Here is a 25,669-nt window from a genome sequence, read left to right as displayed (position 1 = left end):
TGTGTGTCTCTCTGAGGGGGGCAGAGAGGAATCTGGGAGTCTAAATAAAGCTATGTGTGCTTGGCTAATGAAACACACTGTATTCCCTACAGTCTCATCAAGAAAAATGGGCTTTTATTAGAGGCAGAGTTACCAGTACATTTAGGTCTTTCTAACATCCAAAACTTTTCTTTAACGACCTAGCTATGCTGTGTTGGTGCAATTCTACCCTTTTTATCCGGGAAAGAAATATAATTCCTCTGATAAAACTAACTCTTGAAGAGTTTTCCAACTTTCTAAAAGTCACCAAGATGGCGTACTTGTAGATGATGTTTATGAGTCACTTGATATGAACACATTATTTTTATTTTTGGATGTTTCCGCAGCCTTTATGCAACAATATATTGCATTGTTCTAAAGACGAGGTATCAGCCGTCTAATTTAATCATATGCCGTTCAGCTGTGAGGTAATCTGCTGTAGGTGTTATGGAGGAAACCCTGTTTTATTGGTGAACAGGAAGTACTGTTTTTCTTATGTTTTGTTTTGTTTTTTTTTTTCCTTCCCATACCTTCTCTGCGCTGACTCTCTGCTGTGCCTGGCACACGTTAGTCGTGCTGGGAGGTCTCTAACCATGCAGGGTTGTGTAAAGGTAACATGCAACCTTCAAGTAAAAAAGAAAAAAATCGGTCTCTCTCTGCCTCGACGGCATGTGTGTTTGTCCAGGGATCCATTAGTTCATTATTATACACCATGGTTCACATCTGGCCCTCAAAACCAGCTCTTGCTCCAGATGCATGACGGGTGATTCCATTTCTAATCTTAATACTGCAGTCCTGGCCCAAGGAATTTCGTCCTTTTGAATACTGGTTGATTGCTATAGACACGCATGACCCTACTTTACTACCTCAGTCTTATGCATAACAAGGTACTACTTACTACATCTTGGTCTCAGATTACTTATAATCATCCCAATCTGGTTCTTTATCCAAATTTGAGGACTGTTTTTGATCCCCTTAAAATTTTAAATATGAAATGTATTTTTTTGCTTTGTAATATAAGCTGTCTTTTTTTCTTTGTAGCTCCACTGTATGTGCCTTTACACTCACTGAGCACATTAAGATACAGGCCAGGAGTTTCAGTACATGTTCACATCAAACCATAGAGCAAGGAAAAACGTGATCTCACAGTCCGTGACTGTGGCACGATCGGTGGCGCCAGGCAGGCCGGTTTGAGCATTTGTGAAAATGCTGATCTCTTGAGATTTATGCACACAGGGGTCTCTAGAGTTTATGCAGATCTTTGCAAAAAACAAAACAACATCCACAGAGTGGGAGAGCTACAGATAGAGACATCTTGTTGATGAGAGTGGTCAGTCTGAAGCTGCAGGGAGTTTGGTGTCATCAGCATGAAACCGTGGACCCATCCTGCCTTGAGGCAATAAACCCAGACTGGTGGTGGCAGTTTTAAAGTTTGGGGAGAGATTTCTTTGGGCCTTAATACCACTCAATTATGATTTCATCACATCTCCTGAGTGTTGTTGTCTTCTCATGGCTGCTAATTCACCATGTGACAAAGTAAAGGTCTGAATACAGATGACCCTTTAGGATGTGGTAGAGCATGTAATGCAGTCATGTCAACATGGAGCAGAAGCTCAAAAGAAAGTTTTCAAGAATTTGTTGACTCTGCAAAAACAAAGTTGCCATCAACCCCCTTGTATTGTTATTGGTGTTCCCAATAAACTGCTCAGTGAGTTCACATACATGTTTGTGAAAGAGATTTTATCTTTATTTCTTTACAATTGCTTGCAAATTGTGGCATGGGATATATTTAGCCTGTGTACATTTTTGTGATGCAAAAGGAGCAAAGCAGTCGACTCTGCCCATATTTTTGAGGAAATGTCTGAAATTATTGTGGTTTTCATATTCATCCCAGCTCTGGGTCCAGTTTCGGTTCTAATTCATGTTCAGTACAATGGAAGTTCTTGTAATGTTAATGAGGTTATAATGCTTAATTTGTTCCTGTAGTAAAGATAGCTTCCTCATTTGCCTTCATTCAAAAAGGTTAGAGTTTGCTACAGTCTGACATGTCACACCTCCAGAGAGCAGGTAGACATTTAGAGTTGTGCTCAGTTTGCTCTCCAGTAATTACCACTTAAATGGCAAAACTTTTCTGCAATATAAAAATTACAGGAATCATTTTAGATAGTCAAAGCTTTATTATAGTTTGTCTCACTGTGCTGAGTTGACTAAACTGAATCATCATGAAACTTGTCATTATTTATTTTAAAGTAACTTGTTGGTTGAGGTGAGCATATTGATTGCAGTGTATCATATTGAAATCCTCACTTGTATCACAGTCCTGTGAAATGCTTCACTTGAGTTTCATGAAGAATGATTGATGTCATAAATAATTTTCAGCAGTCTGGACTCTTGGTGTTTGGGGAGAAAAGATTCTGAGCACCGGTCTTTGCATTTTGTTCCTTTCTGGTATGACATCCAGACATTTGATTTAATGTCCTTAGTCTCTGTAATCAGATCCTGCAGAGATTTTTGTAGTGTGTATCAGCATCGTGGTCAGTGATGTTGGTGTGTGTGTCTACTTTATTTGCTGTCCTGGAAGGAACTGCTTTTAACTTTGAACCAGTAGAAGATGAAGTCATGCCACTAAATTGTTGCATCGCAAGTATATTTGGCTTACTGCTATTAAGCTGCTCAGAATGCTTCAAATGGTCATCAATTCATCCAGAGCTACTGTGGATTGGGAAGTTCAGCCAGTGCCGCAGTGATTTGTGCTTATTAACAAGGGAAACTTGAACATTCACACAGCCTAACTTGCTTTATTTTTTCGTTTGTTTTGGTTTTCACACATATTTGATTACAAAATGAAATGGGGTTTAACGAAGGGAAGGCGCACTGCGGTATCTTTGTTTTTCTTTTAAAAGGAACACTTCACTGATTTATAACTTCTTGTTTTCATTTGAGCTCTTGGCGCAGCTGAAATTGTTAGGATGGGGAGGGTCAAGAGGGAGCTGTTGAGGATATGGAGTAAGGAATATGAAGGAGAGGTTTAAAGGGTTTGAGGGGTGTAGGCCACTGGAGAGAGCAGGATGAGAAGTGGGATTTTGAATGATCAGAGAAAGGTGAGCAAGTGAAATGTGAAGAATCGCATGGTGGGAAGGGGGTGAACAGGAAACCCCATTGTATAGTGACTCCAGCCATTTCCTGTTTGTGTGCCAGCTGTACTTCCCTCCTTCCTGTTGTACCCAGGAAGTCAGTGTCACATTCCAGCTCTGATCAACTCTGAGAGCGTGTGTGCCACAGAGGTCTCAGGACATTGTCAATACCTGCATGCAGTTTATTTTAGGTGTGTTGAAGTACATTTACAGAGCATAAACATTTTTAGAGGTAGACAGCTGCAGGCTCTGTAATACTCATGTTAAACTTTTTTGTAGTGTTCAATGTTTGTGGAGAATAATAAACTTTAAATCCAGAGTCGTTCTCACAATGAACCCAAATTTGACTAAGAGAACCACAACTGAGACTCTTACTATTGGAAGAAGTACAGTGGACATGTTTACATTTGTTATAAAATTACGCATTGTCTTTTTTTAGACTCCAGATTCCTCAAATCTGTTTGTAAATGTGTCAGATCTGTAGTTTAGCACTTTTTTTAGTACTGATGAGTTTATCATGATTAATAATTGATTATTTGTGCCGGGAAATGTAAGTGAAAAATGCCTATCATGACTTCTTAATCTGGGATGACATCAAGTCGCTTGTTTTGTTTGACGACGTAACAGTGAGGATTATATTGACCCCTTACCCTCAGAGTTTACGATGCTAATTAATTTTCTATTTGACATAGATGTTGATTGTCATCATTGTTTGTGTCAGTTCTGGTCTTGGGCTTTTGGTCTTGCCTACATTTTATAAATCTGAAATGATAGACTCAGCTGTCATGTAAAGAATTTAGCTCTTGCTTGGTGACATACAATAAATTCTAAGCCGCCTTTTTTTTTTTTTTTTTTTTTTTTTTTTTTTGTCTTTCTTCCTCTGTCCCTCTCTCCTCAGCGGTAGAAGAAGGGGAGTCTTCAGAGTGTGGAGGCACCTGGGATGAATCAACTGTCCAGACAGGTTAGCATACAGAAAAACTCACACACAAGCACACACTGATACGTACTGTAATGGAGCTCTAGCCAGCTGTCAGATCCACAGAACAGGCTTGGGTATATGCATCTCCCTCATACACAAACACACAGGCACAGAAAATGTGTAATATCAATTCCACATGGTTTATAATGGCGTGCTCAGAGGGGTATCAAGGAGAAATGAAGTGGCTATAGAAGGAATGAGGATGGAGGGATTGGTGAAAGTATTAGGAGAGGGAGAAATCATGAGAGAGAAAAGGGGAGGTTTGAAAAGAGGGAGATATGGAAAGAGAGCTCTTCATGGTCTCAGGAGTCAGACTGGATGGAAAGAGAGATGACAAAAGGGATATGGAGAGAGAGAAGGATGGGTGGAAGGAGGGACAAGAGAGAGATTTGTATGCTTTTTCACTGCTCTCTGTGGTCTGGTGGTATCTTGGGAGGAAGTCAGAGAGATGGAAGAGGCTTTACTTTTTATTCTTTTCTTGGATTTTGTTTTTCCTTGCGGTTTGTCCAAACCAACTTCTCCATTTCTTGTGCTCTCTGCTTCTCCCTCTTGTCCTCCATCTTCTCTTCTTTCTTGTTTTCACCCTGAGATGGAAATTTGAAATGATCCTGGCTCTTCCTTTTGCCTTTATTGCAAAAGAACAACTGAACCAAGTGCTCTCTGAGGTCTATATATGATATGAGAAATAATATAGATTTTCAGTCTAGACAGAAGGACGACAAGCATATGGATGTGCTTATGGATTAAAAAAAAAATCTGTTATGCTACAGTGAAGTGTAAAAGCAGGCCTTAAAATAACCTTAAAGCAAAAAGTTTTCATAGGAGGAAATAATGTAAAATCAGAGCAGCCCAAACTTTTGGTTGATTATTTCAACTACTGCATTGATCCAGATCATTTTTTTTAAATTAAATCAGTGTTTTTTTTTCATCTCCTAGCAACAATTTAGGAATTTAAGAAAGCATAAAACTTTTTTGCACATAATTAAAACAATTTCGCAACAGATAAAAAGAATGTGTGGGCTCAGCCACAGCATTTCAGTAAATTGTCAGTAAATGTAATAATTATGTTCTCCATTAGTCGATTGAATAAAAGTTCCCAGTCTACAAAAACAAATTAATATCTGAGACAGAAGCAATTTCTTTTTGTCATTTTGTCACAAATGCCGAATGATTTATGAATTAAATATCTTTCTGTAGATTGACTTATTACAACCATAAGCATGAAGGCAAATGACATGCAGAAATGCAGATTCATGGTTAGTCGTGATCATTTTATTCCCATATTCAACCTCTCTCCCAATTTAGATTTTAGTGTCAGTTTTCCTCCTCCTTTCAACTCTTCCACTTTTCACATTTTACCATTTGTGTCAGTGTTAGAATGACTGTAATGAGATTCCAGGGTGAACGATGGTGCATCTGCTGGGTCCATATGCCAGCCCTGGTACAACAATGCTATTGGCATTTTTCTCACTGTTGTCAGTGACACTTAACACAGATAGAATTAAACATTTTCCCCAAGCATGCCAAAAAATTATCTGACTACTTTAGGTGTTTGTCAGCTGAAGCTAGTTTTTCTGCTCTGGTTTGCAGCCTATCAGAACAGTTAAACACTTCCTCTGACTACATCCCAACAGGGAAATAAGTTACTGCTGAATGTGGTAAATATGCAGTTATCTCTCTCTCTCTACCTCTACCTCTCCTGCCCCATCTCTCGTTCAGCTCTACAGGGAAAGAAGGATAGGAAAGTATGACCCTTGGGGTGTCTATGACGTGCTGAACCCTCCCATCCTTGCCGCCCTCCCTTCTTCAGACCCGTGCTAACTCCCCTCCAGGGGCTGCTATACGGGTCTACATCTGTGTGTGTCTGTGTGTGTGAGAGAGTGAGTGTCTGTTTATGTATGTGTGAGTGTGTGTTAAGGGGGGGGGGTGCTGACTGAGGTCCTGGGTGGCTCACTAGAACTGCTGTGTGTGTCAGTTCCTGCAGGAAACTGGAGTCCCATGACACACACACACATTCTCTCTCTCTCACACACAAACCTATCTCACACTCTTCCTCTCATAAAAACATACTGTCCCATATTTCCTTACTCAGCCACTCTTCCAATTTGGATTTTGCTGTCAATTCCCTGTCCCAGCATCCTCTGCATCACTGTTTCTGTCCTCCCTGCATGATCATCTGTTTCTGCTTTCCTAAATCTCGATGCATCTTTTGTTCTTTCTCTCCACCCCTCTCTCTCCAACTCTTACCTTCTTTTTGTTTTGTTTACGTGTACTCATATTAGTTTGAGCGTGTGAGAGAGAAAACAAAGGGTGACAATTGCCATTTATCCCTTATTCTAGGTGATTAAAAACACCATGGCTCCTTTACTCCCTTGGAGATGGTGTTGACAAGGACAGGATGAGCGAGAGGGAGCGAGAGAGAATGGAAACCTTCCCATCCTGCTATTAAAATCACAAACTTCCACCCCTCCTGTTTTGTCTCCACTCTCTTCTGTCTCCCCTTCTCTGCCTCTCTTTCATTTTCTCTGGAAAATGTGTGTTGAGTTTGGAAAGACCCGCGGGAGGGAAGCGGGAGGGAGGCGCGAGGGTGACTCGAAGGGAATAGCACTGAGCCAACCTATTCTCCTCTTTCCTTTCCTCCTCCTCCTCCTTCCTCACCCTGGCAAATCTGCCCTAGAGTGGAGACATGGAAGGCCGAAGTCTCTCTTTCCCTCTGCCCCGCTGCTCCTCGGTGGGGCAGAAAAACAACTTGTCATCTTCCTCCCTTATTTTCTTCCTCGCTCTCCCAGTAGGCCGGGAGTTGAAGAAGAGAGAATTTACCATGAGCAGAGAAAGGAAATAAGTTGGGGAAGGACAGGTAGCACCAAAGTTGTCAGAGTTTGTCTGTTCAAACTTCATTGTATTTTGAGCCTCATGTTGGAGAACAAACCTGGAAGGGGTGAGACGCATGTCCAACCAGGCGGGAGTGCATTTCAGAGGCATGTGTTGATATGTGTATGTGTGATGAAAACCCCCTCTCTTTCTCTAGAGTCTTGTTTTTCTCATTTCTCGTCTGACAGTCTACACACACGCACACACACACACACACACACATATACGCACTTACTGTTTCTCTTGGACAAAATACACTCAAATGCACACAGAGTCACATACAGAAAGAGCCTGTGAGTCATCATGGAAAAGGTTTGTCAGGTCCCCAAGCTGAAACTGAGAAACTGAGACCTCCTGCATTATTGTTATACAGAGTTTGAGCACTGTGTTAATGTGTGTTTGTACTTTTGGTGTGTGGGGACAAAGTTACCTCGGCCGAGTATCATTCAGAAATTTTCAATATCAACACTGATACCTTGAGTTCGATACTGACTCTGAAGAGATACTTCTTTCAATACCAGTTTAACAAGATGACATTACACATTATGGTAACCATAACGTCAATAAATAAAACTTTACATAAACTGAAATCAAACAAGCCTTCAGATTACGTCCTGACCCATTGCAGCTCCAACAAAACGGGACCATGAAGGAACAAAATGTAAACAATACAATAAACCAGTAATTTTCCATGTAAAATGAAGACGCACTGTACAAGTCAGCACGTTGCTGCATACGTAAAACCATTACATCAAACAGAAGTTCTTCAAATCAACAGGTCTGCTTTTTCAAGTGAGAGATAAGCCTGCTTCAGGCTGACATTGTCCCCAGCAGTCGAAAATGTGTGCTCTGAGGTTGTGGGCAATGCTTGTACACAGACTTCTGAGCGGGGAACGATGCAATCTGCGGCTGTTATATTTATTCTGTGCACTGTGAAGTGTTTCATTTGCTTTGTCATGTTGCTGGACTTGGCGTCGATTACCTTGCTGCAAGCACTTCATCGCTGTTAACATCGAGCTTGATGAAATGTGACCACGCCTTAGATCGATTTGATTCAGCAAACCAGCAGCACTTTTAGATCTGGGCGCATCAATCACGCTGCATGCTTACTGGCCCACTGCCGTTGACGAGATTAACCTCTTAGGTACTGAAATTTAGTCAGACATTTCTTGATATTCTTTGATGATATTGAAGCATTTTGGTCAGTGGCAGAAAAGCATCAACTTAGATACCCAGCCCTACTTATCAGATGGCAGAGTATCAGTGCAGCTGGATTGAATCAGTGTACATTTTTGTGACTCTCAAATGAAAATGTCCTTGAAACTCTAAAATTCGTGCAAGTGAATTTCCACTCCATTTTCACATATTTTCTGTTAAATACTACACCCCTGAGTGTGTCTGTGTGTACTTGTCATCTACCATCTTCTGGGAGCATTTACCATTTTGAAAAATGTCAGCAGAGAAGTATTTCCTCCCGTGTAATGACCCAGAATCCTTCAAATTCACCAGCAGTGAGACAGCCCCCATATATTTAGTAGGATAGCTGCATCACTCTGATCTGCCTGCATCATCGCAGGTCTTTGTTCAGGGCAGATGCACAAAGTGAGACACAAGGTTTGACCTTTGACCTTTTGCTGTCTGATTTACAAGTTTCCAATGTTTACTTATTTGTAGACTGGCAACAAACAACGGGTGAAGGAAAATAGTCTTCTAAAATAAAAAAAAAGAAATAAACTTGACTTCAGATGAACTGAACCCTAAAATGAATAAACAAATTAATTTATCATATATTTGCTTGTGATTTGGGGGGCACATTATCTGAACAACAATCTGTTCTTCCATTGTTCTAAATGTGAGTGTGACCAAAGGCAGGAAGTGAGATTAAAGTCGAAGAGGAAATGTTCAGAGTATCTCAGAAAGAAGGACATAGGATGAGGAGATGTTACTGGGTTTACTGTAATATCTTTATGATGACCAGAGCTGAAATAAACAGGACACTGGCCCTTCTCTCTCTTTCTCCTCCTTCCTCTCCCTTTTCCTATTCCTCTATTCCTCTCTCACCACTACCCTCTGGAGGTCCATAATGTAGTTTTAATTTCCCCAAGGCTACCACAGGAAAACAGTTCCTGTCTGTGTGTGTGTGTGTGTGTGTGTGTGTGTGTGCACAAACTATTATTGCCTGCTTGTGACAGCGCACAGTGCATCTGTGTTTTTGTCTGTATTGCAGCATTTAAGGCTTTTGTTTTATTATGTGCAACTTTCGTTGCAGCATGTGTTAGTGCACCAGAAATTCAAACAAGTGAGCAGCTGTCAACTTAATTGTGAGAACTATTGTTTGCCCATTTGTGCGAGTCTGTGTTCTGCTTGTCCAGCTTATTTTAAGTAATTGTTTGTTTTTATACAACGTGTAATGTGTGTGTGTAAGTGTCATTTCTGATTCCTTCCATGACGTGAATGACTGTTTCATCATCCTGTTTCCAGACATTGGTGTTGGGTGCTGCTCTCCCTTGCCGCGGCTCATCCCAGGAGTCTGTGTGTGCATGTGTGTGCCTATGTATGCGAGTGTGCATAGCTGTGTGTTTGTGTGCAACTGGGACTCTGTGGTGCAGATCTCCTGAGGGGACGGGGCTTGAATTGTGAAAATGCATACCAGCATGCCAAAGTTGGGGGAGAGAACATGAGGTGGAAGGTAAAGGAGAGGGGGTGAAAAGAGATGGCTTCTTTATATAGCCACCTGACACACACACACACACACACACACACACACACATGCAGAGAGAGGGTTTGGGGAGTGATTCTCCTGAGAGAGAACATGGCTGTGCTGTTGTGTCCAGCTGCACCTGTTCAGCTTGTGTGTGTCAGTGTGCCGTTGAGTGTGTACTTAGTGCCAAATGTGTCTGCCATTCTTTGTATCTGCTCAGTTCTCAGTATTTTGAACTCAGATAGGTGGGCCTTTCTGCTCACAGTGAATAACTACTAGTGTCTTCTTGTTGTCAAAATGTTTAAATGCAAAGTGTTTTTAACCACACTGGATAAATACAAAATATGTTGTACACGCAGGAAACCCTGATAGATATTTATGTTGCTGCAGATAAACGCATGAGGATGGTTGGTTTAGAATGTGTAACAAAAATAATTAAAACTGAAAATTTGCCTGTAAGAGATTTGGATGCATCATAGTGGAAAAATCACAGGTATGAATAATTCAGCCGCTTTTGTTTCGGGGTCTTGGTCCGATGCTGGCTCACTGTCAGACTGTCATGGGTCATTGGGGCACCTGAATGGGACACAGGCGTCAGTACTGTTAGTAGCACCTGCGCTTTTACTCCACGATAAGTTAAAATGCCTGCTGTGAAAAAGGCCCATCTGAGCTGTTTTCCCATGTTAAGAAGAACCAACATAGAACAGCAGCATTTCTGTAGCTCATGTGTGAGGAATATGAATAGCAACAATGACCTGAGAAAATGAAACGCTACACGCCAAAAGTTGACAGCATTGTGATGTCTGGCTGATGTAACACACTGACACTTAGGGACACACAGATGACTAATTCTTTTGTGGTGTATTCTGCTGAACTTTATGAGGATGCACTGTACAAAAGTCCTTTAAGACGTCTGTATAAACATCCATAAACTAAATGTGGACCACTCTCTTCAGGGTGAATTGTGATTGAAGAGCAATAACTGGTGTTTGCAGTCAACCCTGACATAGCAGGAAGAAATAATATTCTCAGAGATTTTTTTTTGATCAATGCAACAACCTGCTTCATGGTTTCACAGTTGGATTTTTCATATATTACATAAAAATAATCGCAAATCTTTGAATATGACAAGAAATAACGGCGAATAGCTGCAATGTACCTGTCTTTAATGTGCAGTGTAACGAGGCTCTGACTAGACATTATCTTCCCATCAGGCACTTTCAGCAGGTTGTGTGATGCAGCTCTGCTTTTAACCTTGCGGCTGGTTCTTAGCCCTGCTGAAGGTGGTGGTGCCCAGCCAGGTGCCTGTGAATCCTGGACCAACGTGGAGCAGAATGAAAGCCTTGTGTCGAGACTGTTTGGTTTCTAAACATTCTCCTGGAAGCGACACACACTCTTTTTTTTCCACCTTTTGAAGCCTGTTTTAGCCTCATACAGACATAGGTGTGTGTCTGTTTTATGCATGCTTGGCAAGCAGATATACATCTCTCTGAGCTGTGGAGTATGTCCCAGACAGGCCACAGTACCAGCTCCTGGCTGCCAAATCTAACACTTGAATAACTGCTTTACCTTTGCAGTGTTACAGTATGTTTTATTCCCCTTTAACTCTCTTTTAGTACACTTCTATCACCTTGGGGCACTTGAGGAACACTTCCCAAAGTTCATTAGTACCCTAGTTTTCTTCCCACAGGATATATGGAGATGTACGGTGTTCATGCTGACTTGTACGTGCTTGATTTTTGGTGTTCCAGTTTGTGTCTGCACGAGCTTGTCTTGGCACCTGCTCACGACAGTGCTGTGAAACCAAGAGTCAGACGGGAGGATGGAGTGTATAAACTCTGAGTGTACTTGGATCCAGTTGTTTGAACGCTCAGTTCATTTTATTTCCCACTTTCTTGTGGAGCAAGGAAACAAATACTCTGTTCTGCTTGTCTCCTTCTCTCTTCTATGTGGTGTGTTTCATGGCTTATTATCATTTAGCTCACTAATTACCTCAATGAACTCATTTTAACATGGGTAATGAGAGAACACACACTCGCGCGCGCACAAACACATGTACTCGCACACAGACATCCACACATACTTGTCTGTGAGTCTAACGAGTGGTGATTAGTGGGTCTCAGCTAGGCGTGGTTAGGCAGTGTAACATCATTCTGCGCTGTGGACTCTGCTAATTCACTTCTCTTTATCTAATTACCCAGGGTGCGCACAAACACACGCGTGCACACACACACATGCACCAGTACGCCGCACACTTACCACCTGCATATATCTTTCCTGCAGATATGCAAAGTGACCTCATTATTCGTGAGCTATCCATTTATATATTTATATTTTTATCTGTTAATAAACAGCCCATTGTCATCGGGTTACTAAGGCTGGTGGGTAGAGCCGAGAATATTACTTATTACCTTTCCTCAGGAGACGCAGAGCGTAAAAACATCTTCTCTCCACATCCACTCCTGATGTTGCATGCTGTCATACACAAGGGCATGCATATGGAAACAGTCTTAAAAATAGCCCATTATATTTAATATGACTCCAGAATGTCACTTGGTCCAATTTATTGTTGCTGCACATGTGAGCTTTCCCAAATCAGTAGTTTATGAATCACCACAGTAAGCAGTTATATCTGGTTAAGTAATCATAGTGTCATTGCTGGAAAGTGTTTTGTGTTTTTGTGCATGCGCTGATGAATTTATTCAAGCTTAACTAACGGCTGTGAATGTAGGTTAGTTTCACTGACAAGTAATACAGTGTTCACGACTAAACATCTACATGCCAGTTAAGATGCCATGTTGGCATTTGAATATATCACACACAGTGTTTTCCCACAGAAGCAAACAAAGGCTTTCAGTCCTAGTCTCTAGGACACAGAATACTGCTGGTTTTCTATCCTACCAGCTAGTTAATTTCATTTAATTGCATTCACTGTGCATCCCAGGTGTTATTCAGTCCCTCATTACATGGCTAGAATAAAAATCAGCAGGGCTCCGTGACTTGAGGCATGGGAGAAAACAACTCTGCCAGTGTTGCAGTGTATTTCATTCAGCCTTAAATTTAGAATTTTTCAAATTTGTTTTCTATATTTTAACTTCAGGACTTGATTTTGATTTGTTGTGTGCCTCTCGATGATGTAAGAACAACGCAGGGTGTCTGAATGTGGGATTGGAGGGTTTGTGCTTCAGCGTGTGTGTTTTTTCTTTTTTCTTTTCTGTTTATGTGAGAGAATGTGCAGTTACTCCTGGCATAGGGACAGTCTGTGACTCAGAGATAATGGTCCTCTGTAGAGCGAGTGTGTGCGTGTGTGTGTGTCTATGAGCGACTATACCTATATCCTGCTGATGAATGTGTGTTTTGTCGGTATGAGATTTTTATGTAAGAAAGACAGAATGCAAGTGGATGGTGCACACATACTATTTGCAAGGGACCAGTGTTGTACTATTTAATCAATATCCCAGCACAGACACACACATACACCCCCCTTTGCACCCTAAGCACCCATGGGAGTTGCCTTTTTTCATTAAGTAGTCCTGCTGCCTCTTTCTGCTGTAGTGGGGGTAGGGTATTTTGGAGAAAAGGGAAAGTGTAAGGGACTCTTTTTTTTAACAAGAACGAGTAAGAAAGAAGAAGAACATCAGATTTATAAAACTGTGTTCCACTCATTTAAGTACATCTGAAAATGGCGCTCATAAATAAACCATCATCTTCATATTTCACCTGCTTTTAAAAACCTGTTTATTCACTATGAAACACAGTGAAGAACATTTGTATGGGATTGGCTTGCGATCATAAATGCTGCTTGTAAACCAAGGTGAGGAGTAGCTCCTGTGGTGTTGCACTGAGATGCCAGTAAAGTTTCTATTTTACTCTAGCGAAGGGAATTTCCGACAATATAAACATAGACCCAGGTTAAGGAGAAGTGCTTTATCATCTTTCATGCTGACATAAAGTGATCACAGTGAGTGCTACGGGTGATACTACTGTATGTTGGCCTGTTAACTTACCGTTGTGTTATGATTTTGTATTAAATGAATTTTCTCTGTTAAAATTAGGCAGACATTTTCAGGTTTACTGACTCCACAGATTATCCTCCAAAAGCTCACGTTTGCTTGTTTAGTGAGGATGGAAGGGCAATTAAAGAGGGACAGATTTGTTGCAAAATCAGCCAACCTGTGTGCGCGCCTGTGCTTTTTGGGTTTGAATAATTTTTGCCTATTTTAGACCTGTTTTTGTACTGAAAGTACTGATGTCATTACTTCATGACATAATGGTGGGAATACAATGCAAGCACACAAATTGCGCCAGACACACACTGTGGCCTAGTCAGGAGGTCTGTTGACACAGTTTGAAAATTGTAATGATCCTAACAGCTACAGAGTCTGATCAGAGCTCCCAGTGACAGTATTCTTTTAAAGCCCCCCCATGTAGTCCTATCTGAGATGCACATGAGGACACATAAATGACTCTCAGAGCCCTTTTCAACCAACACAGTGCAGGTATTTTTTGCGTTACCTTTTTGGAAATAGTGCATCATCATGTAATTGCTGGTCTGGGGGTCTCAACTGCTGATGTCAGTGGCTATGGGAAGGGCTACTGCAAGAAATATCAGCTTTTTAAAAGTGAATTCCACTAAGCCATGTGCTTTTCTTTGGGGTTCAATTAACAACTTGGCAAATAATAAATCAATTTATTACTGCCACTAGCTGGTACGGAGTGAGGACTATGTAAAGTTTGGTTGTCAAACCTGTTGAAATAAGGGTCTGCTCTGAAATGAATCCCAAACCAACTGTGGCTTTCACCAGCCATTGGCACTCTTCTGGCAGGAAAAGTGATATTGGACCTTTGTGCATTACAGTATGTGGTGCAACAGAACTACATGCCAAACATTTCTGTCAATCGGATGTTATGTTTTTAAGCCTTTGTGGTAAAATCGCGGATGGCCCGAGGCATTATGTTTTCCAGTTGTCAATGAAACCAGTATCTTGGTATCACATATTTAAATATCTCAGGTTTCACGTAAACATTCACTTGGATTCAAAGATATACTAATTAGGTCTTGGAGGTAAAATTTCAAAGTCAAGATGACCTCACCTTGAGAGACGAGAGGCATCAGAAATGTCTAGAGGAAATTCAATTACATCTGCGTCCACGTATACTGTGATGATGACGTCATTAGAATCTGGTGGTCATAGGTCAAGGTCACTGTGACTCACTAAGCAGGTTTGTAACTCACTCACTTAAAGCAAAACTGTAACAATTACAAACTAATTCATGCAAATGTCTATTGGGAGAAATGATGACTTTTTATATTTAAATAGTCAAAGGTCAGCTTCTCTGTGACGACATGATGTTCTGTGAAAACACTCCTGGCTTCATTATTCAACAGTCACTTTCAGGTTTAGTAGTTTGAACACATTAAACACCATGACTGCAGGACGTGTTTGTAAATTTATACATTTATTTAGACGTCCAGTGAATATCCTGTTGGTCTGCGCACATCTGTGTGTATTTACACATGTATCTGTACCTGTGTGTTTGTGTCTGAGTGTACAATGACCAGTGTGTGTGTGTGTGTGTGTGTGTGTGTGTTTTGTCAGCCAAGGGGCTACTTTCTCTCCCTGGCCAGACGGTGCTCTCACCACTGGACAGATGGCCAAAACCCTCCCTCTGTCCTTCCCCATCCCTCCATCTATCCCTCCTTCTCTCTCTCCATCAATGTCTTCTACTCCTGCAGCTCCCTTAACACCCCATCACCTCAATCCCCCGTTCCCCACCTCCCAGCATCCCTCTATCCCTCATCCCCACCACCCATCTCCCATAATAAATCAGACTGAGTTGGTGTCGGTACAGCTCACACTAATTTAGCTCCTGTTCACTTATAATCACATTTTCTCTCCTAGACTGGTAGACTAAACTGTTATTAACTCAAATATTGGGCCTCCTGGATTTTCATTTTACAGACTATAAATGATGCCATGGAAAACCATGGAATTATTTATCTGATTAGACTGAACCTGATCAGGGATGTGGATTCTGCGTTTTCAAAGAAAACTTTGTGCAAAGAATAGTTATGTGCTAATAGAGAAATACATTTTGTTCTGACACAAAAAAAATGATGCTGTGAGCTTTTAATCGACAAAAATGAACTTAATCCTCTTTGACCCACAGCTGCACACACCATATATGAAGATGTAAAGGTTAATGATTCATTGTAACTGGCAGTACTCTTATTATTTAGTAAAATGGATTTAATTTAACTTACTTTTCCATTACATGTAGTATATACAGTCAATCCAGTGCAACGGCCTTCCAACAAATGTTTGCAAATCCTAATTTAAGTTCTTTGTTTAGACCCTTTGGTCATCTTGGTATTGTTGCTGAATATTAACACTTTTGCCTCATTGACTGGCATCTGATTTTCCACAATCTTCATTAAGGAAATTGTTCTGGGGACTCTAAAGGTTGTGTTAATCATTGGATGTTGGTTTAAGGGACAGAGGAAAGGGGATATCTTTTGTCAGCGTAATGACCTTCTGCACTTTTTTCAACCATCTTACCTCATAGACATCATTTTTGTTTGTCTTCCAGCTCTTACACTGTCTTTGTGTTCCACTCTTCTCTTCTCCTCTCCTGAACCAATGTCTTTAGTGTCAGTCCTATTGGATCCTCAGCGTTTATAATGTGTTAATAAGGTGTGAAAATGGCGACACAAAGGAGCAGCGAGGATTGGGCAAGCACTGCCTTCCACTGGTCCCCTCTCACACTCGCACACTAGGACACACACATTGACATACACTATGTCACAAGGTTAAGTGATTATTCCACACACACTTGATACGATTAAGTCAAGTTGTATATGCCATTGGTAAAATAGCTGGGAGAGATGATGACAGTACATTTTCTGTCGGTATCAATGAGCCGAAACTCTGATTTAGTTTCGGCTCATTATTTCGTCAAACTTTGCAGTAGAGATGTGAAGACAGCTTTAAGCTGGTGTCAGGAAGAATTTTAACAACTGACTTGGGTCACACAAGATCACAGCTCATAAATCAGCAGTAGCTTGAAGTACATCACATGTCTTTCAACTAATTGGTGTCATGACTGAATATTAAAGAAATTTGAAATGAAGTGCTGTTAATAGATTTCCACTAAATAGTCAGAGTCTGCATGATGGAAAGATTTGATTAGAATTTTTATTGTATTTTGTGTTTATCCTCAGAAGTCCCAGCATCGGACAGAGAGACAGAGCACAAAGAGGGTCAGGGGACAGGAGCAGAGGAAGGAGAACAAGAGGAGCATGATGAGCGCGATGAAAGAGATCACGACGATGACCTAGATGACGAGTCCATTTTCACCTGTGACAACTGTCAGCAGGACTTTGACTGTCTGGCTGAGCTCACTGAACACAGAACCAACCACTGCCCCGCCGGTAAGACTCATCATAGTGAGGACTAACTACACGGTGGTTTGTGTATTGTTGATGACCAGGTGTGCATCACTGCATGTTTTTGATCTATTTAAAAAGCCCTGAGCAGCAGCTAAATGTCCAAAATCATTTCAAAGATACACAGTGTGCTTGGAGGCTGATGTACCTTTTAGGATATCATGGTCATTATCAGGTAGTAAATGAAGTAATACATTTATTCTTCCTCACATGAGGACAACTCATTAGGTTGCTACAAAAAATGAAAAGGTTTTTTTCTTTAGATAATTAGAATTTAGCTTAGATCCAAGACTGTCAGCAATCAAATGAGCAGAGTTAAAACCTTAAGGGAAAATGGTGAAATTGTGGGATTAGACTATATGCTGCTGGAATGGGACGAATTCTCTGCTCTCAGACTACGGTGAAAAAGAAATGTAGTTACATCATGAAAAATCACCTTGTCTTAAAGGTTCCTAGATGGCTTGGGCCCTTCCCTGTTTCTGAATACCTATAGCTATTGAATTCAGTTATACCCATATGTCCCACAGGGACAGTCTAGTGTGTACACACACACACACACACACACACACACACACACACACACGCTCACAAAAGCTGTTATTAGTACTGGTGTAATTAATGGAGAGGCTGAAAGGAACGCGGCGGGGGCATCTGGTTCCTACAGATTAATCCAAACGCTCGCTTAACAAGCCAACACAGACACACACACATGCACAATTGCTAAGAGGCAGACTTGCAGTGGCAAGAAAGTGCACGTGTGTGTTTACTTTTGATAGAAGGATGAAGAAATGGAGGGGGGGTCGCAGTTGAGTGTGTTGTTTGAGCTGGTAAAGACAGAGTCTGAGTAATGTAGACGATAAGACCCCTGCCTCAGCAACCTCTTATCAAAATCAAATCAAATTTATTTATACAGCACCAAATCATAACAAAGTTACATCAAGGCACTTTGCACATAGAGCAGGTGTAGACCAAACTCTTTCTGGAGATGTTAAAGAGACCCAACAAGCAGAAACCTTCAGCAGAATTGGGCTGTCTGCCTCAACTGGTTGGGTTCAGCGAGGGGGAGATCTGGGGGGCAGAGAGAGAGACACAGTGAGAGTAAGTGTGAAGGAGAAGAGAAGATGCCATGAAAATACAAAGAAAACATACAGTGTGTAATGATAACTAAAGGTAACTCTGGCAGCAGGAGGTACTGAGCAGGGACATGGAGCAGACATAATGCAGCACCTGTAGGACGGGGACAAGAGGGACAAAACACTCACTACGGGAAGAAACAAAGTTAGAGACATGTAAGGTTTTAATGTACATGCATGGAGGGGAGAGAGAGACAGAAACAGACAGAGTGAGAGGTGCTCAGTGCCACCCCCAGCAGTCTAGGCCGATAGCAGCACAACTAAAAGAAACAGAGTAATTAAACCTAAAGCTTTTGACTGTAGGCTTTGTATTCAAGGAGGGTTTTAAGCTTTGTCTTGAAAGCTGTGACAGAGTCCACCACCCGGACCGATACTGGGAGTTGGTTCCATAGAAGAGGAGCCTGATAGCTGAAAGTCTCCAGGAACCACATGTAAACCTACATCCAGAGAGCAAAGTGACCTCCTAGAACAATAGGGAACTATGAGCTCTCTGAGATATGATGGCTCTTGGTCATTATTCACGCAGTGGCTCGACACCCATGTTGGAAGATGCTTAAAGGTGCAGGAATTAGGTAATGAAATGAGCTATAAAAGCTATGTAGTAAGTTAGAGAGGAATGATGTGAATCAAACGACTTTGTCCTGTACACTGTAATAAATACAATATAAATAAATAAATTGCCTGGTGGCTCGGTGTATATGTATTATATTAATTCAAACAACACAGCAACACTTCAATGTCTCAATTTGAGTGTTTTACTTTTCTTTCAGATATTACAGTCCAGACTTTTCCTTTTTCTTAACTGCGGCGAATTGACCTGCACAATTGGTTTCATGAGCCATGATTATCACGATCTTTATCATATGTGCACTGGTAATTGTTTTTTGTTTTTTTTTTTCTTTGAAAATGGGAAATCTTTAATGGTTTTCAAAAAATTGGTCTTGCATTTTCTCTCCATTATCCACAAATTACCCACAAGTAAACACACACACACACACACACACACACACACACACACAGTGATTTACTTCTGCATGCGGTGTCAAATTTAGACACACATTACGCACTTGGAGAGTATCATACCGTCAAAAGCACAGGGCTGCTATCAGAGCGCAGGATGTGGCCTGTGATTTTAGCACTGGAGTCTGGGGAGGGCTACATGTTGCTGAGCGCGAAAGCTAAAGGAGGAAGGGGAGGGTAAAAGGGAGCGCACAAGAAAGAAATGAAATGATAAAACATGTTTTTCCCTGGAGAAAGAGTGGTTGAGATTGCAGAGTAATCCCACAGCTTGGTGGGATGTGTGCGCGCTTGTACGTAGGGGCCTTGTGTGCTTGGGTTCATCTATGTAGTGGTGTTTGCTACTGTGTACATGTCTATTTGTCTGTGTTTGTGAAAATGCAGGAGTGTGTGTATGTGTATGTATGATTTTTAGTGGCAAGTCCACAGCTTTCTGATGATTATTGAGGAGAAGGCTAAATTAAAAAACAAGGTCTAAAGAATCCTTTTAAGTTCTCTGGTGGAGACCCCTGGGAGCCAGTTTAGTAGGAGGACATGGGAAGCACACACACGCACACAACATACAGTCTCTTGGGGATAAACACATGCCACTCACAATTTGCATGAGAGAGTCAATGTGTTCATGCATTTTGTAGGTGGTGTGTGTGTGTTTGTGCCTGAACAGAACCAAACAACACAGACATCAGCCATCTTGGCTCGGGGTCACAGAGAGGAGGCCAGCTTGCCAGAAACACAACACAACATAACTGTGATGTTAGCTTGTTGTTAGCACTGAAAAAAAAAATAAATAAAAAAAATTAATAAATAAAACAAAGGCCTTATTAACACAATTTGAATGTCAGACACACACACACACAAAAAAAAAACGGTAACAAACAAAATAACCGCGCTTGCCATAGAGAAGGTGCAGGCAGCGTTAACTGTTGTTAACTGCTCAAACTGGAATTTTAACATCTCACTCCTTGTTGTTATCTTGGTTTCCTGAGGACACGCTGTCCACGGTTACTCATCTATTGTTGAATAATATCTGTACATGTGTGAACCCCAGGTGCTGGCTTAAGAGCCATGTTAGTTAGTGCTGAATTCTCTGCAGAAAAAGCAGTAGTATCTGTAATGCTAACTATACTGTTGTAGCAAATGGGTCCCCAGTTAGCAGCTAGCTACGGCTATAACATTGAATGGGTCCCAGGTGCGAGAGTGAAGCACCAAGTAATTCAGTGCCACTCTAGCAGAAGGCCTATAAAGAGGCACCATTAATTTGAGTGGAAATTGGACAAACACACACATACACATAACACAGTGTAACACAGATCAATGACACATAATAGTGTGTACATCCACTCAAACACGCACATACCCACCGACCTAACACATCTTGTTAATGTAACACCACTTTAACGTGCATGAGTTTGGACTGCTCAGCTGGTTGTGTGTGTGTGTGTGTGTGTGAGTGAGATTGAGATTATGAACCGTACGGACTGCGGTTGTTCGTTTCCACTGCAGCTTTAAGCTAGTTTGATTTTTCTGCTGTTGAATATCGTGTCACTGTGTCTCTGACGTAATCTGTTCCTGTATGTAGATGAGTTGCTGGCGCACACTGCATGTTTGCTGAATCTCTTAAATATATACAGTAGTACAACACAGCACTTTCCAGAAGAACTAACTGCAGCATTGAGGAAGTTTCTCATCATATTTTTTCAATGTGGCATTGCATGAGATAGCGAACCTGCATGGCTAAGAGGCTCTTTTCCAACTTACTTGAGATGCGGTGTTGCATGTCGTGTGCAATACCTGTGCATGTGACTTGAAGTACATGTGGGTCTATATCCTGTGTGTATAGTATGTGTGAGAGAGACAGAGCGAGAGTGCGAGCTGGGGAAGTGTCGATGGGTCTCAGTAGGAGTCAGAATGTGGAGCAGAGACTCCCTGTGGAGAGGAGGAGCGGAAAAAAGCCTCCTACAGATCAAATGGAGAACATTCTCTGGCCCTTCTCTGCCACATGAACGCACACAAACACCAACACTATGCACGCACAACCACATGCCATTAGGGAACCCCTGAGGTTATCTTACTGGACACCACATTTCAGGGTTGGGCCACTGTGATGTGTTTAAAGCTTTAAACACTCAGACAGTATTTTCAAAAAGCTGTGAAGCACCTTTGTGCAGCCACTGTCCATTTAATTCAGTTGTGTGTCTATAAATGCTGCTCTGCACATCCACACTTATCCACACGCACATGTCAACAGTGTCCACACACATTTGGTAGGTGTGAGTGAGAAGGGCAATAGGGGGAGAGATTGTTAAAGATGTCAGGAGAAACCACTTGAGGGAGAAGACAAAGTGATGAGAAGGTAGATACCAAGTAAATGAGGGAGCTGTCAGTCAAGGTAGGGGGGTGGAAACTGCCTCTGTCAGTGACAAATAGCAAGTCATTAACCCAGCTAGTTGCTTCTTAGATGGCGTGGGTGGAAGATTGTTGCGTGTGTGTGTGTGTGTATGCAGGGAGAGAGGGAGATACTGTGAATATCCTCTCAGAAGGTATTTGTGAGGTCTCTGTTAATTGAGCAAATACAGCTGCACTCTCATCTTTTTGCTTTCCTCTCTCGGTAGGGGAGAGGAGAGATTACTAGGGAGCCTGTCTAGCTGGGAGTGGAGGGGAGACAGTAAAGGAAATGAGGGAGGAGCAGATGGGGAAGGGAAAAGAATAAAGAGGAAGACAGGTGAGGAAGAGGAGGAGGGCTGGAAAGTGGAGGCAAAACTTAAAATGTGCAGAGAGGTGGCTGAAAGTTGAAGATGGAGGGAGAGGGATGAGGAGAAACACGTCTGCTAGCAAAGGGGCCCTTGGGTAACTGGTCTGCCTCCCGTGGGACATCTCCCCACTGCTAAGCTCTTACCGTCTGTCGCAACCCGCTGTCACACACACATGCAGAGAATCAGCATCTCGAGCGGAGAACTGCACGCACACACATACAACACACACCTCGCTGTGTCTGTCGTCAGGATAGCAGCTGAGTCCTGTGAGGCCAAGACTCTTATTAAAGCCACAGATCACTTTCTACAAGAGAGGGAGAGGAGGAGAGGTAGGAGGGGTGTAATCTGAAACAAAATTACAGACAGCCTCCTGCACTCTGGTCTGCCACTTACTGTGTCTGTGTGTGACTGTGCGTGTGTTTGGGTGTACTTTTAGTTCAGTAGCTGCTGTTGATGGACAAAATAAATATCATGCTCTTAATCGTTTCCTTTTATTTTCACTCCTTTTTGTTTTTCTTTTTTCTTTTTTTGGCTTTCATCCTCTGAGCTTCTGTCTTTTTGCCTCTCCCTCCGTGTTTGCCCTCTTCATCACCATGTGCCCCTCTTCCCTTTTTTGCCCTCTCTGAACAACCCCCCCCCTCCCTCTCTCTCTCTCTCTTCCCCTCCTCTCCCCTCCCCTCTGTCTCTGTACCCGGGGGTGGCCCGAAGATTCCTGTGCTAAGCCCTTGGCATACATACAAGTGCGCAGCGCACACACAGGCACACACAGACACACACAGACACAGCTGGCTGCCGCTCAGGTTTTCCAGGGAGAGAGCAGGAGCCCGGCACCAGAGGAGAGGGGGATGGAGAGGGGACAGCAGTAGAAGAAGTGGGGGGGGGGGAGTACAGCATGCTGAGAGGGAGAGGGAGGGATGGAGGGGATGACTGGGAGGGGGTGAGATGGAGAAGGGTTGTTGTGAAGTCATTTTTCATCACAGGGTTCATTTTTCACTGCAGAGTTCTTCCACTCTCTACATCGCTCTATTTCTCTTTATCTGTCCTCTCCTCCTCCCGTTCCCCTCCCTTGATCCCGCTTTGTCTCTCTTTATCTTCCCTTTTTCTCCACCCCCCCCCACCCCACCCACCACCCACCACCTCTCTCTGTTTCTCTCTCCCTCTTGCCTAAACTCTTTCCATCCTCCCTCTGTCTCTGTCTCTCTCTTTCAGCCTAGTTTCTCCTTTATGAAATATGGATGGAAGCAGTTTTGGGCGCGCTGAGAGGTTTGCAGTCAAAGGGAGGGAGGGAGGGATGGAACTTGGGAACTGGTAAGGGAAGGAGGGAGGGAAAGACAGAAAGAGAGAGAAAGGGGAGAAGAGGGAGGGAGGGAGCTCGTGTCTCAGCAGACGTGCCTTGTGCATGCACCTAAACACCTCACTGAGCAATCTGTCAACATGTCAGCAACACATGTTTGGTAAAAAAGAGAGAGAGCGGTTGGAAGGAGAGTGGAGAGGGTGAAAAAAATCTCTGCTCCTCCAGTGGGAGTAATGGCTCCCACCAGGGCTCTGGAAATGCTTTGAATTCAGCAGATTTCTATTGCGGGGTCCTCCCCCGGGGGCGTCTTTTTACAATGCCTGCATCTCAGAAATTTGAGCCCGAGGACCCCTGGGGGCGTCCTTTCATAATGCCTGAAAATGTAGGGTTATATTGTGTGCTCTTCCCCATGGGGCTTTTATTAATACCTGTATTCACTGCCACTGGAAATTACACAGGCGGCGCTGCGGGGGCCCGCGCTCGCTCCAGGAAGGGAGAAAGACTCTGCAGGGACGTTTTCTCTCTTCTCCTCTCTTTTCTCTTCCCTTCTTTCCCCCCCCTTTCCCCCTCCTCATCCTTGTCTTCCTCCTCCTCCCCCTTCTTCTCCTACTTTGACTCTCTTCCTTTTTTTTTTTCTTACTTAATGCAAGAGTGAAAAAGAAGAATTTGCCAAAGGACACAAAAAAGTGTGTTGTGTGTATGTGTGTTGGCACCAGCTAACCTCCTTGTATTCAGTCCTACTTTGCTCAGAGGAAAAGAAACACTCGATTAAAAATGTAACTTCCCTCTTCCCCTTTTCTTTCTCTCTCATCTCTCCCCTCTCCTTCTCTCTGTCCTTGTGTGTCTGTGTGTAGATCTTGCAGAGAGTAAATATTTGTGTGTGTCTGCATTTGAGTGTATTAGTGTGTGTGTGTGTGTGTGTGTGTGTGTGTGTGTGCGCGCTTGTAGATAGCAGACAGCTGAAATCAGTAGTCCAGCATGGTGTGTGTGATTTTTGCTCAGTGTTTAAGGTGGAGACAGAAACAACTCTGTCTCCAAACATTCATTAGGATTCTTCAGCCAAAGGGTTCACAGCTTCTCTGTGTGTCAGTGTGTTTATTTGAGTGTTTATTGATCAAATATTTACACAGTCAGATTATAGAAATATACATTTACATATCTTTGAATAAATAACATTTGTCTGATCTCCCCAGTCAGACTGTTTAGATTGCAGATTTAGATGCTGTCTGCATCTTTCAGGCTTGAGTGGACTTTTTAATTTTTTTACACAATAAGATGACCCTGTTCTTCTGTGATGCCTCTGATGCGTTCAAGTGCTACGAAGCAAGAGTTGCTTTGAGCAATGCTTGAGTTTTAAGAGTTTACACAGGACTATTTAAGACCAGTGTAGCTGTAAATACTTCTCTGCTCAACATTTTAAGTTATAAATAGAGTTGGGCAATGAACTCTTAACAATTAATGAACAAAGTCCCCTTAAACAAAACCAGCTTGAGCTCAGTCATGGCCTCTACCTCGTCTGACGTTGCTCCATGTTCACCCAAAAAGAAGTTTGGAAAGTTTAGAAATTTGAAAACCATTAGTGGTTGTTTTATCAGTTGCAATTACCAGGTGCTAGTTCATTCAACATCTATAGAAACCAAAGGTAATGCAACCAATTAGTTTAATGACTTGGAACGTGACCGCATTACCAAATATGGAGAGTGCATTGCTCAACAACAGAGGCAAAGGTTAAAACAGAGGTTTTAAACAATCTGGATATTATTTTAGTCAGTTTTAGTTTTAGTTGTTTTAGTCATATTGCCCTTTTTTCAATTTAAATTAAAAATTTAAATTATGACTCAAGAGAGTGTATTTGTTAATAGCTTATATATATATATATATATATATATATATATATATATATATATATATATATATATATATATATATATATATATATATATATATATATATATATATATGAGATCATTAAGTTGACTTAACAAACCAAAGTGAGAGAGCGCGATGGCTGGGTCACCCTGGGCAGGTCACCAGTCCATCACAGGGCCAACACACAGAGACCAGAGATGAACAACCACTCGAGCCTGGTTTATGGTCCTGCGTTAAATCAGCGGCGTCCTGACGTCGTAGGGTAGGGAGGCTCGCCGCAGCCTGCAGCGTAGCCTGACATGCACCTTCCAAACAAAGGAACTACACGTTGAGGCGACGCAGACCCAGCACAGATTGAGATTGCTGTGATTGGTTTGCTTGGTAGCAATGTATTTCCGGATTCTTCTTCTGTTGCGATGTAGATGTTGTAAGGATACTTTCTTTGACATCCAA

The 25,669-nt window shown here is 42.1% G+C and overlaps 1 protein-coding gene across 1 annotated transcript in view; it reads left to right on the top strand.

The window, feature by feature from the left end:
* znf423 (zinc finger protein 423) overlaps nt 1-25,669 on the top strand; it is a 135,735-nt gene that overhangs the window by 18,942 nt on the left and 91,124 nt on the right. The window contains exons 2-3 of the mRNA XM_029523169.1: nt 4,051-4,113; nt 16,926-17,135. Coding sequence (XP_029379029.1) covers nt 4,051-4,113; nt 16,926-17,135 — 273 coding nt within the window. The remainder of the gene's footprint in view (nt 1-4,050; nt 4,114-16,925; nt 17,136-25,669) is intronic.

The sequence above is a fragment of the Echeneis naucrates genome, chromosome 16 (genome assembly GCF_900963305.1).
Source record: "Echeneis naucrates chromosome 16, fEcheNa1.1, whole genome shotgun sequence".
Taxonomy (NCBI): domain Eukaryota; kingdom Metazoa; phylum Chordata; class Actinopteri; order Carangiformes; family Echeneidae; genus Echeneis; species Echeneis naucrates.
This window is presented reverse-complemented; position numbering and strand designations above follow the sequence as displayed.